Consider the following 15478-nt stretch of genomic DNA (forward strand, 5'->3'; position numbering starts at 1 on the left):
AGGCTTTCTGCTAACAAGCTTACAAAGGATTTGTCTAGAGGCAGCCCTCCTATATTAGCAGCCAATCTATTGACAGGCATCTGGTGTTAGGTTTATCCTGCTAATATAGACCACAGGAATGTGGAGAGGTATGCAGAGAGCAAAGGCTACCAGTATCTTCATAACAAGTACTGCTGTCTTATTCTAATACAGGATGCACTGAGAGCGCAAAGGAACATGGCCAGAAAAGTTTCACTACCACAAACATCAACCCCAGGCTGGCTGGGGCACTTCTACAGCACACTACTGGCTTAGCTGTTAACAGACATGGCAAACTTGGGTAAAACTGGGAAGAGAAAAATGGGAAATGGGCAGGAGAGGACCCCAACTGTCAAAAAGAAAGTATTTATTTTGATAATTAGAGAGCATCAAAGTGAATGGCATCTGCTCTCTGAGGAACTGCTACTACCTTCGGGGTCCATTATTCCCATTTAGGGCCAAACAAAGAATCTCTCCCCAGTTTTAGCAATGGAAATAGAAGATTGGAGACTGTTTTGGATAAAACAAATCTTAAGGCACTTATTTCCCAGGAACCCAGAAGAGGCAACATTGCCAAGAGGAACGCGATGTATTACATCAGGCTCTCCCTTCCATTCATGGGAACCATTTCAGCTACCTGAAATGGCTACAGCTTTCCATCTTCATTCTTGATCCCTAATAGACCAAAAAGCTGATGTCCTTGTTCAGCAGGGAAGAGAGACAATGAAGAAAGCAGCAGACTAAAAGTGGTAAATACTAACCCTCGGGGATCCCTAGGATAGACTGAAATGCCCAACAGATTACAAACCAAAGCCTTGCAAGAGTCTATAAGCAAGCATCTCAGATAAATGCCCAAATGCTCAGTGCTGTCCGTGAAATGCAATGGCAAGCCTTTCGCAAGGATATTTGACTCACACCTTGAAGAGCAGCGACAAAGTCCAGAATATCACAAATGTCTTTAAACTCTACCTAAGGAAGCTGCCATGGTCACGTTAGCTTTCTGCATCACAAGCAAATGAACTTCAATTACAGCCCTCAAGCCCCTTGTAGAAATCACAAATTTGGAGATCTCCAAACACTTAAATCACAGGATGAACAGGGAAGAACAAAACGGAAGAATTTTTCCAAAGACTTCTAGCTTTTAACCAAATCAAAAAACTCAGCATGACTTAGAATCAAGTTGTAGATACATACGTCCTACAATACCAACTGGGATCAGATCTAGAGAGATTCTAAACTGAATGGCATTTGGTGATAAGGCAAAGACAGTGTCTGGCCACAAACTGACCCTGCCTACCTGAATGTCACAATTTTTTCCTTCCTTGCGAAAGAGCAATTACAGAAGGTTGGGTTTTGTTGGGGTTTTTTTTCCCCTCTAATGACTAAACTGCCTCTCTTAAAATACTGAGATGTTGATTCTTTTTTTTCATGGAAAATTGAAGAAAGGACAAAAAGATAATGAGAGCTAAACCTCTGTTCCTGCAATGTACCCATAAGGTTGCCACAAAGACATGCTAGCCAAAACCGCAGTCCCCCACCTCCCGCCAGCCTGAGGTTGCAGCCTTTAGCAGCTGGAGAAGTAAAAGTGCTGAGTATTACTCACTGCCATGACGAGCTCAAAAGGATATTTGTAGACTCGAACTGGGGACTGGTATTTCTGCACCATTTTTACTACACACCTGTAATAGAAATAAAAAATTGGAAAATTTTAGATCCCTTACACCAAACACCACAACACATTCTAGTAATTTTCACAAACAGACCTTAGTAGAAGCCTTAACTCTTTCTCACAAATAGAGAGGAGGACACACATTAGGTAGAATATCTTGCCCAGCACGGCTTAGCAAGTCAGTGGCAGAGACAGAACAAAAGGCAGGTCTCTGCAGTCCCAGTACAATGCTGTGTCCAGCACGCGGTAGTGTCCTTTGCTGCTTCCCAACACTACTGCAGTAAATTCAACTTAGAGCTCCAACAAAACTCACGATAATTAAAGCACAAAAGAGAGATGTAAAGCCAGAATCAATTGTACTCTGGAGAAGGAGCCTGTCTTAGGAACCTTGCAAAGCTTAAATGGCGATTCTTCCCCCCCATCTCCCTTTTCTGCATTACATATGTAATCATTATGCAAAATCCCCCTTGTTGAAAGCTTCCACGGCTTCCCATATCTTGGTGTTTTAAATGCTTTTGTGCACAAAGTAGCATTCAGTTGTTTTAACCCACTAAAAGAAAGGAAAAGGGAACAGCATGCTTAAAGAACATGCCTGATGCTAAGCTAGCAATCACATCCCACCAACTGGATGCCCACTGCTTTCAGCTGAATTAAGGAAATAACTGCACGCAATGGAAACAATTCAGTTCTCAGCATTTCATTTCTCCTAGCCACCTCTCACTGTTCTCATCAGGATTCCTCCCTCAGACTCTTGCTGGGGTTTTAACCCTCAAATATGCATCAATAACCAGTATCTCAAGGAAGTACATAAATCATTAAAAAAAGGTTATTAGGCTGCTTTCTGCAATTCCTTTAGGTTCCTTTCTATCGCTCCCATTAACACCATCTACGAAATCAGAAACACAAAAGACTGGACGGCTGGTTTGAGACACTACGCTGATTCCACCCCACTCAAATTCCACTGCTGAGCAGACACAGCCCTCGGCAACATGACGCAGTGTAACACTGAACTCAACAGTCAGAGCATTAAGACAACTTATCCCTGACATTTTAAGCCCAAAAATGGAGGTGAAGCATGAATTAAAAGGCAAACGGCAATAGATTCTCCCTCAGAAAGACTGCTGCAAAATACCATTACACAGTAAAATCTATGCAAGGGAGAGGGGAAAAAGACTTAAAAGTTTAAGTACCTGAGAACGGGGAGTGTTTATAGAAGGGTCTCACAATCGGACAGTTACTCTGGAGAGGATCACGTTACCCAAGGAGCAATGTTCAGGACTTGCTGGGTCTCTAGGAGTCTTACCGGTACTAAAAGCCAGTCCACGCAGAACAAGTAAATGCAGAGAGCACGCATCAGCAGAGCATCCAGCTCAAACTGAAGTCAGCGGAGCAGGGGCAAGCAAACACCCAGGAAGCCCGGGCTGCTATCAGGTATCAGATACTCGAGCCAAGAGGCACGGGGCACCTCGTAACGCAACGCTGTAATATGATTATGCAAGCGCGATACCTAGGCTGTGTGGGAACCTTCCGAGTAAGTGCAAATATAGCAAGAGAAGCCTCATCAAACGTATTTAGTTGTGATCTTGCTCCCCGTTCTAACCTCGCCTGCTAAATCAGGAATTCCTGCACCTCTGTAGGAGGGAGTCGGTGACCTCCACAGGAGGAAGTCTCAGGACAGACCACTCAGTCTAGAATCACCCACAGCCCAGAAACAAAGTCACCAGCAACAGAACAACGGGATGGCACAAGCTGTAGTTCAACGGCCTTAACCATGCTGCTTGGACAGATCTGTTGCTCCCTAGCAGCTGCAATACCTAATTGCCACAGGTTTACTGCCTCGTACTTGCCTAGTTCAGGCAAGAAAAAAAGCCTGTGACTATTATACCCATGGGAAGCTGTGGAAGACAGTCAGCTGATAACTCACACCTGCCCTAGAAACCTTTCATACCTTGGGCAAAGTGCAGTGGCAGACCTTCTATGTCCTCTCCTCAAAACAGAGCTGCGAGACAGTCATTCTGCTTTTCAAAGCAAGAGGGACTCCAGCTATAACTCCTGGAAAAAAAAAATATCAGAAGAGGCAGTGAAAGGTAGTTACTCAGTGCACACAGATACAGATTGATTATTAGCACTGATAATGATGTAAGATTTTTCAGGTGTCACCGCTGAGAAGTTGGGCCATATTAGCTAAAGACACACATCCTCATAAGGCTTTAGAACCAAAAAGACAGACTTGTTTTTAAAGTCATCCCACGTATTCCACTCAAATTATAAACAGGTATGTTCAACCACCTTGTAAAGAAAACCAGAAAGAAACTGCCTGCTCCTTAAACATCCATCATATCACTCCAGCCTCTACAGTGGCCCAGGCTACCTGCTCTACTTCATACTTGCATCTGGCTAAAAGCACATACTAGGAAGCTCAGCTGAAAAGCAGTGACTCACGAAACCCCAATCCACAGCGAGAGGCAGACCTGTAGCCATTCATTGGGTAACACCAGGGAAGAGCATGATTTCAGCTGGCCAAGCCCAGCGCAGCTTGTAAAAATTCAGAGAGGCTGGAGCTGCCAATGCATTGAAGCAACATATCTAGCTAATAATCACTTTAACCATCCCAATTAGATATTAAAAGTGTTTCAATTATTGCACACCTGAACACAGAAGAGAGCAGCAGCTACCACCTTTCACAAAGCATCCCGTGACACACTGACAGCAGTGCCAACAGCACGGAGACTCAACAGCCTGCAGCTCCCTGCAGAGTCCAGCTGGCCTGCGTACCACCTTTTGCTGCAACCCATACAGCAATTCACAGATGAACCAAACCCTACAAGGCAGACAGTTAATTATAAGCTTGAGATACACTGGCTGGCACTGTACCAGGGAAGGAGGGCATGGAAGGGGGCATGAAATGGAAGGGTATGAACTCCTGATGGCACATGCATTTCCCTGCTGTAACTTCGGTAGCATTTCAGAGAAATGATGAATTCTTAACAAGAAGTGGTGTATACATAGCATGCAAAGCAACCGCTACATATTAGCTGAGCTTGAAGACTCTGAGGGCTCCCGTGTGAAATACTATCACTACACACACAGCAAAGGGAAGAGAGGCAGTGATATTAACTATATGTTTCCATTTTATTTAGCATCATCTGCTATGTACCTGAGGGATTTTCTATATGCTTAACTTTTATTCTACTATTTGTAGGAGAGGCTTGCTTGACGGAATACAGCTAGATGGTTGGAAATCAGAAATTGAGTTTATATATTAAATATACATAAAGCCCTGAATCAAAGCCCCAACCCCTGCTTCTCATCCAGGCTAATATGAACTCATTCAGCTCTTTCCACATTACAGCTGCCTCTTGGATGGTGAAACTCAGCAGCAAGTGACTTTATTAACTTCTTCCACCTGTGGTGGCTTCTTTTCAGCTGGAAGAGAACAACTGAGCAATTATTTTTGTTTTGTTTTTGACAAAGAACTGCTGAAAATAGCAGAATTCCAGACTCCCTCAAATACTATTACAACATGTGAAAGCCAGCTGTGGCACCCAGCTAAGTTGATATTTCCAGTTAGAAAAAGGGGGACCCTGCAGGGCTGTAGTCTTTCCTCCCCCCTTCTAGAGTAAGGTGGAGAGAAAGGTGTGTGACATTTCCTCTGCCTGAAAAGCCTTTCACTTAGGTAGATGTTGACACAGTAGCTAATGCTTTAAACACATAACAGGATGGTACCGAGCTGTAGGATATTTATTAGCACTCTTTCACATATCTTTCGTAGCCTGATATAAGGAAGCCTCAAAGTGGAACGGTGCCAGCATAAGCCTTTACTATCTTTTAGAAGCAGACATCTTCTCGGGCAGGACTTCATCTTACCCCCTGAGAAACACCTATGGTGCAGGGGTGAAGCAGCAGAGAGGGCTGCAAGCCAGCCTGCTGCTGCGGAGCCCGGCCACCGCTCTGTGCACCTTGCGGAGATGCCTGGAGTCCTGTTGCAGATTATAATCAAAGACAAGCCACACAAACATTCAAACAACAACATTCACACATTCTTTACAACAGAATAAGGAACAGTGTCTGGCTGAGAGGGGAAGAAGAAAAAGGAACAGCGTACAGAATTCTGCTCTCAAAGCCTTGTAAAGCTAGCAGTTTCTTCCACGTATGTATCAAAATAAGCTTCACACCTAATACTTCCACACCTTCATCTCTTAAGTTAATTTTCTCACCAAAGAACCATCACTGACCTTTTACGCATAGCCACATACTAAATCCCTGGTATTTGCCAACCTGCAGCAGTAGATAAGCTTTCTTGAAGGAAAGCTCCTCATTCCTCGCCTTGCTACTCCATAGGAAGTCATACTATGCCATTTTATCCATCAACACTACAGTCAACAGTTCAATACTCAAGTTCAATTTAAGAATGGAGACATGCTTCAGCTTAACGTATAAAACAAGAGTAGGTCCAATCACCAGGTCCCTTGACAGTGCCACAAAGCACCAGCACAAAACTGTTTCAGCTTGCCCCGACTAAAATCCGCAGTCGTATTTTCTCTGAACACAGGTATGCTGTACACGGGCACGCTCATTAGCCCAACCAGAGAGGCGGTGCCATCAGCACAACCCCCTTCTCACTGTCCGCAAGCCGATTTTACTGCTTGGAGGAGTTAAGCCAAGTGACCCAGAGAACAGCACATGCTTGGTTTAACCCTGCCCTAAAGCCAGTGGGGTTTTATATAGAAGCTGACCCAAATACATCAATACATCTAGTAGCAACTTAGCAGGGTCAGCCTTTAAGTTTACAAATACTTCAGGGCCAGTTTTTTGAGTTGGGTTTTTTTTTTCTTTTGGGGTTTTTTTTTTTTTTTTTTAAGCTTTAAGACCCAGAGCTCAGCAGACAGAGTGCCACGCTCTTGGGAGCGACACCAGCAGCAAGGCTGATGCTCGCACACAAAAGGAGCTGGGGTCCCACTCGCTGCTCCCTCCACGCCGCGGGCGAGCCCGCTCGGAAGCGAACCCCCGCCAGCCTTCAGCGAGAGGAAAGCCAACGCTCATCCAACTTCCTCTAAGCAGGACAGAAATCGGCAAAGTTTAAAACCGTTTTTTTAAGTAACCCTGAAGCGACCCTCAGCCAGCCTGCCAGCTTGAGCCTGCCGCTCACCGCCACGCGGGTCTTCACCCGCTCCCTCCCTAATCCCCGCAGGATTATGACTAAAATTCCCCTCCCGGCTTCCCCCCGCTGCACGGATAACGGCTCCCGGCACCCCCCCACACCCACTCACCGGTCCCCCCGGCTCCGTACGGAGGGCGCGGGCAGACAGCGAGGCACGGCGGCCGCCCCTCAGCCCCCCGCGCCGGGAAAAGCCTCGCGCCCCCTCCCTCTCACGGCCGCCCCGAGGGACCCCCGGAGAAGGGGGGACCCAGCGCGGCCGCCCTCCCTCCTGCCCTCCCCGCCCCACGTCTCCTCACCGCGGGCACGGTGGAGCCCGGCCGGGCCCATACCGAGCGCGACGGCCCCGGCCCCGGCCCCCGCCCGGCCCCGGCTGCGCTGCGCCGCCGGCTCCACGCGCCGCTTCAACCGCCGCGCGCGCCGGCCCCGCCCCGTCGCCGGCTCCGCCCCGCCCCGCCCCGCGCGGCGCCGCAGAGCGCTGTCCATTGTGCTGCGGGGGGGCGTGTGGAACGGGACAGTGGCCCCGCCCCCGCGCACGTGCGCCGCCCGCCGCCATGTCGCGGCGCGGGGCTGAGGCGCGGCCGGGCCCCCGGTGGCCTCGGCAAGGCGGGCCGGGTCCCCGCGGCGGGCCGGGGCAGGCGGGGCCTCGGCGGGAGCGCCTGGCGGAGCGCGGCGAGGCCGCCGCGGGGATTTTACCGCAGGTTTTACGGCAGGGTTTCCCACTCCCTGTCCGTTAGGCGGCTGCCGCGGGCCTGGCACGGCAGGCCGAGGCCGAACCGGGGTAACTCAGAAGGCTTAAGACTGTTACCTGCCTTAAAAGAGGGGGTGCGCGTGGAGATGAGCTCATCCCGGCCTGCAGGCTGGCACCTGCGCTGGAGGGGGAGGAACCCGCTCAGGGCCTGGGCTGGAGGAGGCAGAGCCCCAGCCCCCAAACAGGACCTCGCCCTGCTCGTCACGGGGCGGGTCAGGCCTTCATGAACTGCGATGCCTACTCGCCTCAGTCCTTAAACTCTTATCATTGCATTGCACGGAGGTTTGATTTGTTACGTGACTTATTACACAGCTACAAACTCACACTTTGAGCAAATGTTCCCGTAAGTAAATTGTCCCGGCAAGGTGGAAGGCGGTCATCCAGCTGAGTGGTGTTGAGGAGGACACTGGGGTGCATTCTCACCTCTCGGCCCTTTTTTCTCCTGCCGTCTTTGAAAATCTGGACTTTGTTTCATGAACCTTGGGGAGACTGCACTTGCCCTGTGCTTCAGAGCGCGTGGTGAGAGTGGACCTTGTTCATCAAACCATGAGGCTGTAGCAGATAGTTGTCACCATCTGGTGAGGGTCCTTGAGGATGTGGCTCTACTGGAGGAAAAGATGCCCATGCTGCGGCCACTTTGGGGTGGAAGAGACAGCTGCTGAGCGGGTGCATGGTCCTGGGGCAGGAGGATCACGTGGCTCCAAGAAGTGGTGGAGAAGGGGGATGTGGGAGACCAGCCTGGGAATGTTTTGCACCTTCAGAGCCTCCTTTCAAGATCTCCCTAGGGTCCAGCTGCCACTTTGTGTGATGTTACTAAAAAACATTGCACTCACATTTACGGCTGCTTTTTTTTTTTTTTATTGGCTTCTTATCACTTCTAGCGTAGAGCATCCCCTTATCTGGGCAGGCATTTCAGGAAGCTGCGGTCCTATTTCTGATCAGCAATATTTCCTGAAATGTTCTGCTATCTCAGACCAAGGAGACCAGCCTGACACTGCTCTGTAAACAGCGAACCCACAAAGCCATCAAATGTCAAAGCAGTCAAGGCTGCAGCCTGCAGAGTCAGAGCAGGCAGCTTTTCCTAGAGGCCTTTGCAGAACAGCTGGGCATTGAAAGCCACAAAGTTATCCAAGGCCTGCAACGTCTACATTCACTTTATATTCAGAATGCAACTTTTTTTTCAGAGAAATGGTATTTCTCTCCCATTCCTTGATCACTGTTAAATTTCTTCAGAGAAAACAGAAGAAAAAATAAAATACTGTTTCCACCCTCTTGCTACAAAACTTACAGCAGCCCATTACTACTTCGTGACCTAGTAGTGGCAGTTTTCCTTTTGTTCTAGTCACGAGAGCTGGTTGAGATTTTGGTGAGTAACATCCCATCCTTTCCTCTGCTGGGCAGCCCTGACTATAATTCCCGTTTTCCAACATACCTTTTCTCCTGCTGCCAAAAGGTCACCTTGGCATTTTCCAGTGTCGGCAGGCTACCTTTTCCCCTGATACAGAGCCAACTCTCCCCCGGCGTTCCCAAGGGCCGTGAAGTCTCTTGCTATCCTTCCACCTACAAGGCCTGGGTGCTTGCCTCAAGGGCTGGCATTCAGCCCGCAGTATGTCTCGTGGGAGCTGCTCAGAAGGAAGTTCTCACCCCATAGGAGTTCAGCCCAGGAGCTCCTGCCAGTCTCTGCAGTTAGAAAGGAGAACGTCTGCCAGGAAGGACGTCTGGTCTGGAGATACCATTCAGCCTCCACTTCCCCATTACTGAGGGCTTTTCACTGCAAACTCTCTCTTCCTCTCAACTTTCATGCTTCATCTGTGGGCGTAAATTTGAAAAACTCAACAGAAATTCAAGTGAGCTGGCGCATCACGTGCAGAAAAAAACTTGTAGGGATCGTTCATGGTTTTGTTATTCGTATTTACCTTATTATGAAAGCAGCTAACTTCTGAAGAAGCTGCAAAAGAGGTTTGCGGCAATGCTGTAGTCAGCAAGGCCAGAAAATTCTGTGGTCTGTCTCGGAGGTGCTGGGGTAGACTCGGCCCTGTGCAGGCGAAGGATCGCGCTGTAGCGGAAAGGCAGCATCATGCAGCCAGCCCAGCCCTTTCTGCATCGTCACACTAAGGTGCTTTCCAGCCCTCTTTCACACGTGTTCAACAACCCTTAGAAAATCAGCATTGTTTAAACATTAAAGAGTGTCTTTAAAAATTCAGCAGCAAAGTTCACCTGCTTTTTAGAGCCATATTTAAAGTGGCATGGAAGTGTATTTCCACTCTCTAGAATTGGGCTTCAGTCCAGCCCGTGCCACTGAGCAGAGCTGGGAGAAAGAGGAGGCTCTGCAGCCTCCAGCGTTGGGATCAGACATGCCAGCCTACTGCACAGCAGTGTTCAGGGCTAGCTTTCACCTCTGCTACCTCTGCATCTCTGTAGAGGAACACTTCTAGCACTTAACCTAGCTCTGTTTCATGAAAGCTAACTAAAAGTTGGGTCTATTGCTTTGAGAGCCAGCAAAAGTTAAAATATTGAGGCTTTTTTCATGGAAAACGCAGATCAGCCACATCATTTGCCAGATCCTTTTGTGCCGGAAGGTTGCGCCCCATATCCTCCGGGTCCCTAGGGCTTGGCCTTCCCCATGCCACTCAGAGAAGCTGATACTGTCAGTCCCATTTTTCCTGGTGCAAAACTGAGATGAAATCTGCTGCCCAAGGTCACACAGTGAGATGGCAGAGATCACTGGCGGAGATGAAACTGGAGATCTAATGAGCTCTAGTCGAGCACATTTACAGCAGATTCAGTTACCTAACCCATCAGACTGCAGATAAACAGTGTGCTAATGGCTCCCTGCTACATTCACCTTTCAAGATAATGCCTAGGTGGCTACCTGCCCAAACGTCCCTTTTCTGCAGCTGTTCAAATAGTTAGATAGTCATATCTTGTTTTATTTCATTAGGGAAAGAGGTCTCCCAACCTCTGACCCACCAACAGTTAAGGACTGAATTTCTGCTTTGTGTAAGAAAAATACAAAATAGAACCATCGCATCAATGATATTTAACTCCCAAAGCTTCCAGGTCAACAACTGACCACACTGATGCTCTTCAAATACATCTTTATGAGTTTATACACGTGCAGTGTGTTGAACGTGGTCTATTATGTCCATTTACGGGGACTGTTTGCATTTTCCCTGGTGGCTCATAAAATGCTTGCCATTTTCCATCTTATCCACTCAGGAAGATCTGATGCCAGGCAGGACTCATTTTTATCAGAAATAATACTTCTTCTCCTCCTCGTTTCTGTTCGGTTGTACTGGGACCCTCTTAGACAGATACAGCACATTGCGACAGCAGCACATCTCCACAACCTTACAAGCAAGCTATAATATTGCAAATGAAGATAGAATTCAGCTTTTTGCAAGAGTGCTAGACAGGCATAAATAAAATGCATCCTGTTCAAACGACATATTCTGTGACTTCTCTTTCTGTGCTGTTTGTTCCTTTATGCATTTCCCTTTTTGCCTCTTGGTAGCTCTGTGAGGAGATGTCACCCCGTGACTTGCTGAGTTCTGCCGAATTCCACTTGCCTGGGAGTAAAGCATGACACAGGTTTGTTATTCTGGGTCACTGAAATCAACGTCACCTCCAGGAGCACAACTCTCATCATATCTTAGCTTTCAACATTGCTCTGAAAAGGTAGCAGTTAATAACAATGCTATTAATAGAGAATGGAGAGTTTTCTGTGCTTGAAGCAAAGGCAGAAGGAACACAATAAATTCAAAGAAAATAATGGAAACCAGTTAAGTTAAATATGACTGGTTTGGAAAGCACACGACGCTTCATCCTTGCTCAATGCAAGAATCTCCAGTGGCTGATAGGAACCCGGAGGATTTCTTTTCCAAAGAGGTTGCCAGTAAGCTGAAAGCACAGAACTGTCTGGGCTTTTTAAAAGATTAATATCTTCACAGCTCTTTCGCTAGCAGACGGCTCAGGATACACAGAATACGGTGGCCCTGGGTCAGCATCTCGCAGTTTCCACCCTTTGCTATGTGTTAGCATCAACTGCGCAATGTTTGTGTTTTGTCAGGCTTGTCTCATCCGAGCCCTCACCCACTGTGATACTTTTATACAAAATCTTCTTTCTTGGGACATTAAAATACAAATAGTTTGACTATGGAAGCAGCATCAAGTATATTCTCTTTCAGGCCACGTAACTGATCCCTGCTGGGACAGGACTGGGCTGTGCCTTTCCAGCACTCAGGGAGGTGGAGTTCAATACTTGTATTTTGAGAAAATTCCATGATTCTCGGATTTGGTAGCAAAACTCCTGTTGACTTCCACAAGATTAAAGTTTGGCCTAAATAGTTCTGTTTTCCCCGTAACCTGTCCCTTTTCTACTAGGTTTCTCAGGTGCCGTTGGGTATGTGTAATGACAAAGTACAGCTGAAGACCTGCTGCTTCCCAAAAACTGGTTTGTACTGTTCTCTGGCAAGTGTGGTGAGCAGTGGCTGGAGACATCTCCCTAGGATGCAACCTCCGGCCAAATGCTTTTGAAGACACGCTGCCAGGAGCAGGTTGGTATCTGCCATACTAACCCCAGGGGAACTGGAGATGTTTTTCCAGAGACAGGGTAGACCAAACTGGTGAGGCTGGATTTTGCTCTGTGCACCTCTTACCTGTCTTCTTGCAGCTTTGCCCTGTCTATATAACACACGAGACGAGAACAAAGCCATAGGGCTAAACCCACAAGTAACACCAGTATTTGCTATCATTCCACTGAAACAGAGAGCACTGGGGAACAAGCTATTAACCATAGGGTATCCCAAGATTAATATTTTTTGAAAGTATCTCCTTCCTGGGAATATTCCTTGTGAGTGGTCCAAAGAATTACGTTTCCTTTTAAAGGAATTCCTTTAATTTATATTCTGGGGCATGCATTTAAAAGATTTAATTTACCCTGAGCTATGAAATTAAGTTTAACCAAAATTTCAGCCTGGTTATTCATGTGACTGTGAAATTCCACCACACTGTTACAGTTTCAGCAGTGCAGTGATATCTTTGAGTACAGTAGATACTGGTGAGGGTCACGATTTTTCCTAAGCCTTTATTTTAGGCTATAAAGGATCCACATGCTTTGAACCCCCACAAAGGAGATTTGAAGTAATTGTAACAATTCTGTGTAAAAGCCAGAATGCACCCCATTTTCCTGCAACTTCTCAATGCGTCTTGCTAGCAGCTGCCAAAATAAAGGAGAGGAAAAAATGGACTCAGGCAGGGTATTTGTCTCAGAGATGCTGAACACAGCAACTGCAATCATAACCCAGAAAGCAAACGCCTTGTGAGCAGTGTTTGCATTTTATTTTCCAGACCTTGTGTTCATCTTGGATCTCCACCCCATTCATTGCTAACCACGTACAATCTTGCATCATGTGTATCTAATGTCCAAGTGACACTTTATTGAAATATGTTCACTATGTCCTCTCTTGTATTCCAGGGAGTGCTTGGTGTTCAGCAGTGCATCGTCACTGGTAGCGTACGGCTGGCCATCTCTGCACTCTTTCTCCAACTAGCTGAGATGGTGCTTTCCATTTCAAGCATTGCAGCTGGGATAAGCTATACAAAAACAATAAAAAGAGAAGTACCTATCCCAAGACAGCTAGGATGCTACAGATGAAGCTGCTTTGATTATAGTCACTAAATATACTTTGGTTTTTCATATGAAATACCAGAAGGAATCTGTTGGAGATCCCTGAGTCCCTTGGGTTGATGCTCCTCTTACTACCCAGGATACAAGCTCTAAAAGGCTGCCAGTGAAATCCAGGCCCTTGAAGCCTCTTGAGAATATTTTTCCTATAAAGCTGCAAAACCATGAGCAAATAGCCTTGTATGATAACTCAGAGGTAGACGCACAGGGACGGTTGCTGGAGAAGTCTTGGGTAGTTAGGAAGAATTAGTCTTGTGTTAGAAAGCTTGTTTCTCAGTCTGGTTTGCCTGGAAGCTGAAGCACGCGTGGTGTGTCCTTCCCATCTCCCAGCACAGCAGCAGCTGTGTTATGGACAGTCACAGTCCGGAGCACGAGCAAGCCATGGCAGATTTATGTAGGCTTCTTAGGCAGTTTGTTGGTTGGACTTGGTGGCTGTGGTTGATCGCTCTTGCTCGGGCTTGGAGGAGGGGGCCACGTGGTCTTCTGATGAAGATGGCTGAAAATGAGAAATATGTGTTACGTCGTTTGGGAGAAGGATGCAGAGGATAACATGAAGACAACACTGGTTATTTAGGAAAGAAAAGAGGAGGCCACGGATCTTGTATGGCTAGTGGATTGTAGTGGCCATCTGTTCTGTCTGAAAATGCTTTTCATAACCTTGAAATAATGGTTTGCAAAAGTCTACTTTGTACCTAACTAAAACACTGTGCTGGCAGATACTCAGGTTGAGTTAAGGTGATCAGCTAAGACAGTGGTAGTAGACATTTAGGTCTCAAAGTGCCCTTTCAGCAGATATCTTTAGGACGTGGCTCTGTTAAACATAAGAGAACATTTAAGAGGTTTTAGGGAAGTTCTTAAGATACTGAAGGTCCAAACAGAGCCATGTTGTCCTGCTCTCCTTGCTGGGACTTCACAGCATCTTGATACCACAACATAAAAGATTAACACATTCAGTGAGGATTTTTCTCGTACTCAGAACTCACAGTGGTGTACAAAAGTGCCAGCTAGACAAGCCACAGAACTGTAAATTCCCATCTGGCCTGAAGGAAAAAGAACATTTTAGAAAACAAAAGAGAGATCCAGGAATTCACACCGTGCTTCATTGGGCGGGGCGGGAAGTCTCTTGCTGTCTAGGAAGGGACGTATTTCTCTGACATGGCCACCTGGAGACCTCTACTAGATTATCTGGTTAGAAGTTGTCAAGCAAAAATTTTGATTTAAAAAACCCAAGAAAACAAACAGGAATTTTTAGTATGTGTATTGTCAAAATTACAGACCATGGCAGTTTTGACACCTACTCCTTGTAATTTGGGTTTCCTTCAGCAGGCAGGCACTGGTCCCTGTCACATGGCAAAGCTGCAAATGTAAGCACACAGCCAAGTATAAGTGAAGGGTTAGAAAACATGCCCAATGCAAGTAGCACTGCTACATTATGATAATGCACATTTAAATGATGCAGGAACCCTGAAAATGCTGACACATTCATATATCAGTGGTGCTCCTTAAAGGCTACAATTATTTTCCTTGTGTCTTGTGCTTTGAGACAAAGACAATGCTGGGCCATGGCCATGTTTAGTTGGTGAATAGCATCAAAGAGTAAAGACTGGGCACCTATTTGGGGCGGTACGCTCACCTGATCGTGACACGGAGGAGATCGGAAACTCTCCTTTTGCAGGGAAGGGGTCAAATAACTGCTGCCAAGAAATGTTTATGGCTCACGGACTAAGCTCAGAGTCCCAGACTGGGAAAGTTAATTCAGACTCCCATGGAGCTAGATGCCTTTTCTCTGATTTTCTCCCACCCCCAGACACGCGAGGGGAAGGGAGTCTAGGCTGATTCGTACGCCGAGGAAACAGGGAGGTTGCTATTCCCCTCTGCTCAGCATTGCTGCAGTCATACCTGGATGGCGTAACCAAGGCTTGGATCCCTGGTTCAAAGCTGTTGGGAAACTGGACAGGGTCCAGCAAAGGGAGCCCTAGGGCTCATAACCTGCAAGGAGAGGCTGGGGAGGGCTGAGGGAGCTGGGCTTGTTTAGCCTGGCAAAGAGGAGGCTGAGAGGCAATCTCACAGCACCCGCTCCTACTTCAAGGGCAATTAGAAGGATGCTGGAGCCAAGCTCTTCTTGGCAGGGGCAGACAATATAACTGGGAGCAGTGGCCACAGATTGCACCTGGGGGAGTTCAGGCTAGATGCTAG

At 47.1% G+C, this 15478-nt stretch overlaps 2 protein-coding genes across 3 annotated transcripts in view; both read right to left on the reverse strand.

The window, feature by feature from the left end:
- Positions 1 to 7273, reverse strand: part of SEC14L5 (SEC14 like lipid binding 5) — a 38890-nt gene extending 31617 nt beyond the window's left edge. Inside the window, exons 1-3 of one of the 2 annotated variants that reach the window (XM_075165872.1) lie at positions 7145 to 7273; positions 3636 to 3739; positions 1622 to 1697 (exon numbers count right to left, since the gene is read on the reverse strand). In XM_075165872.1, the coding sequence (XP_075021973.1) occupies positions 1622 to 1684 (63 nt within the window). In that variant the 5' untranslated portion in view covers positions 1685 to 1697; positions 3636 to 3739; positions 7145 to 7273. The remainder of the gene's footprint in view (positions 1 to 1621; positions 1698 to 3635; positions 3740 to 7144) is intronic. The other variant, XM_075165873.1, reaches the window with a different exon arrangement.
- A 5649-nt stretch (positions 7274 to 12922) lies between these two features.
- The window catches only part of LOC142089020 (syntaxin-binding protein 4-like), a 45502-nt gene continuing 42946 nt past the window's right edge, over positions 12923 to 15478 (reverse strand). The window contains exons 21-22 of the mRNA XM_075164900.1: positions 14581 to 14638; positions 12923 to 13778 (exon numbers count right to left, since the gene is read on the reverse strand). Of these exons, the coding sequence (XP_075021001.1) occupies positions 13673 to 13778; positions 14581 to 14638 (164 nt within the window). The 3' untranslated portion in view covers positions 12923 to 13672. The remainder of the gene's footprint in view (positions 13779 to 14580; positions 14639 to 15478) is intronic.

Source organism: Calonectris borealis, chromosome 16 (assembly GCF_964195595.1).
Source record: "Calonectris borealis chromosome 16, bCalBor7.hap1.2, whole genome shotgun sequence".
NCBI classification, from domain to species: domain Eukaryota; kingdom Metazoa; phylum Chordata; class Aves; order Procellariiformes; family Procellariidae; genus Calonectris; species Calonectris borealis.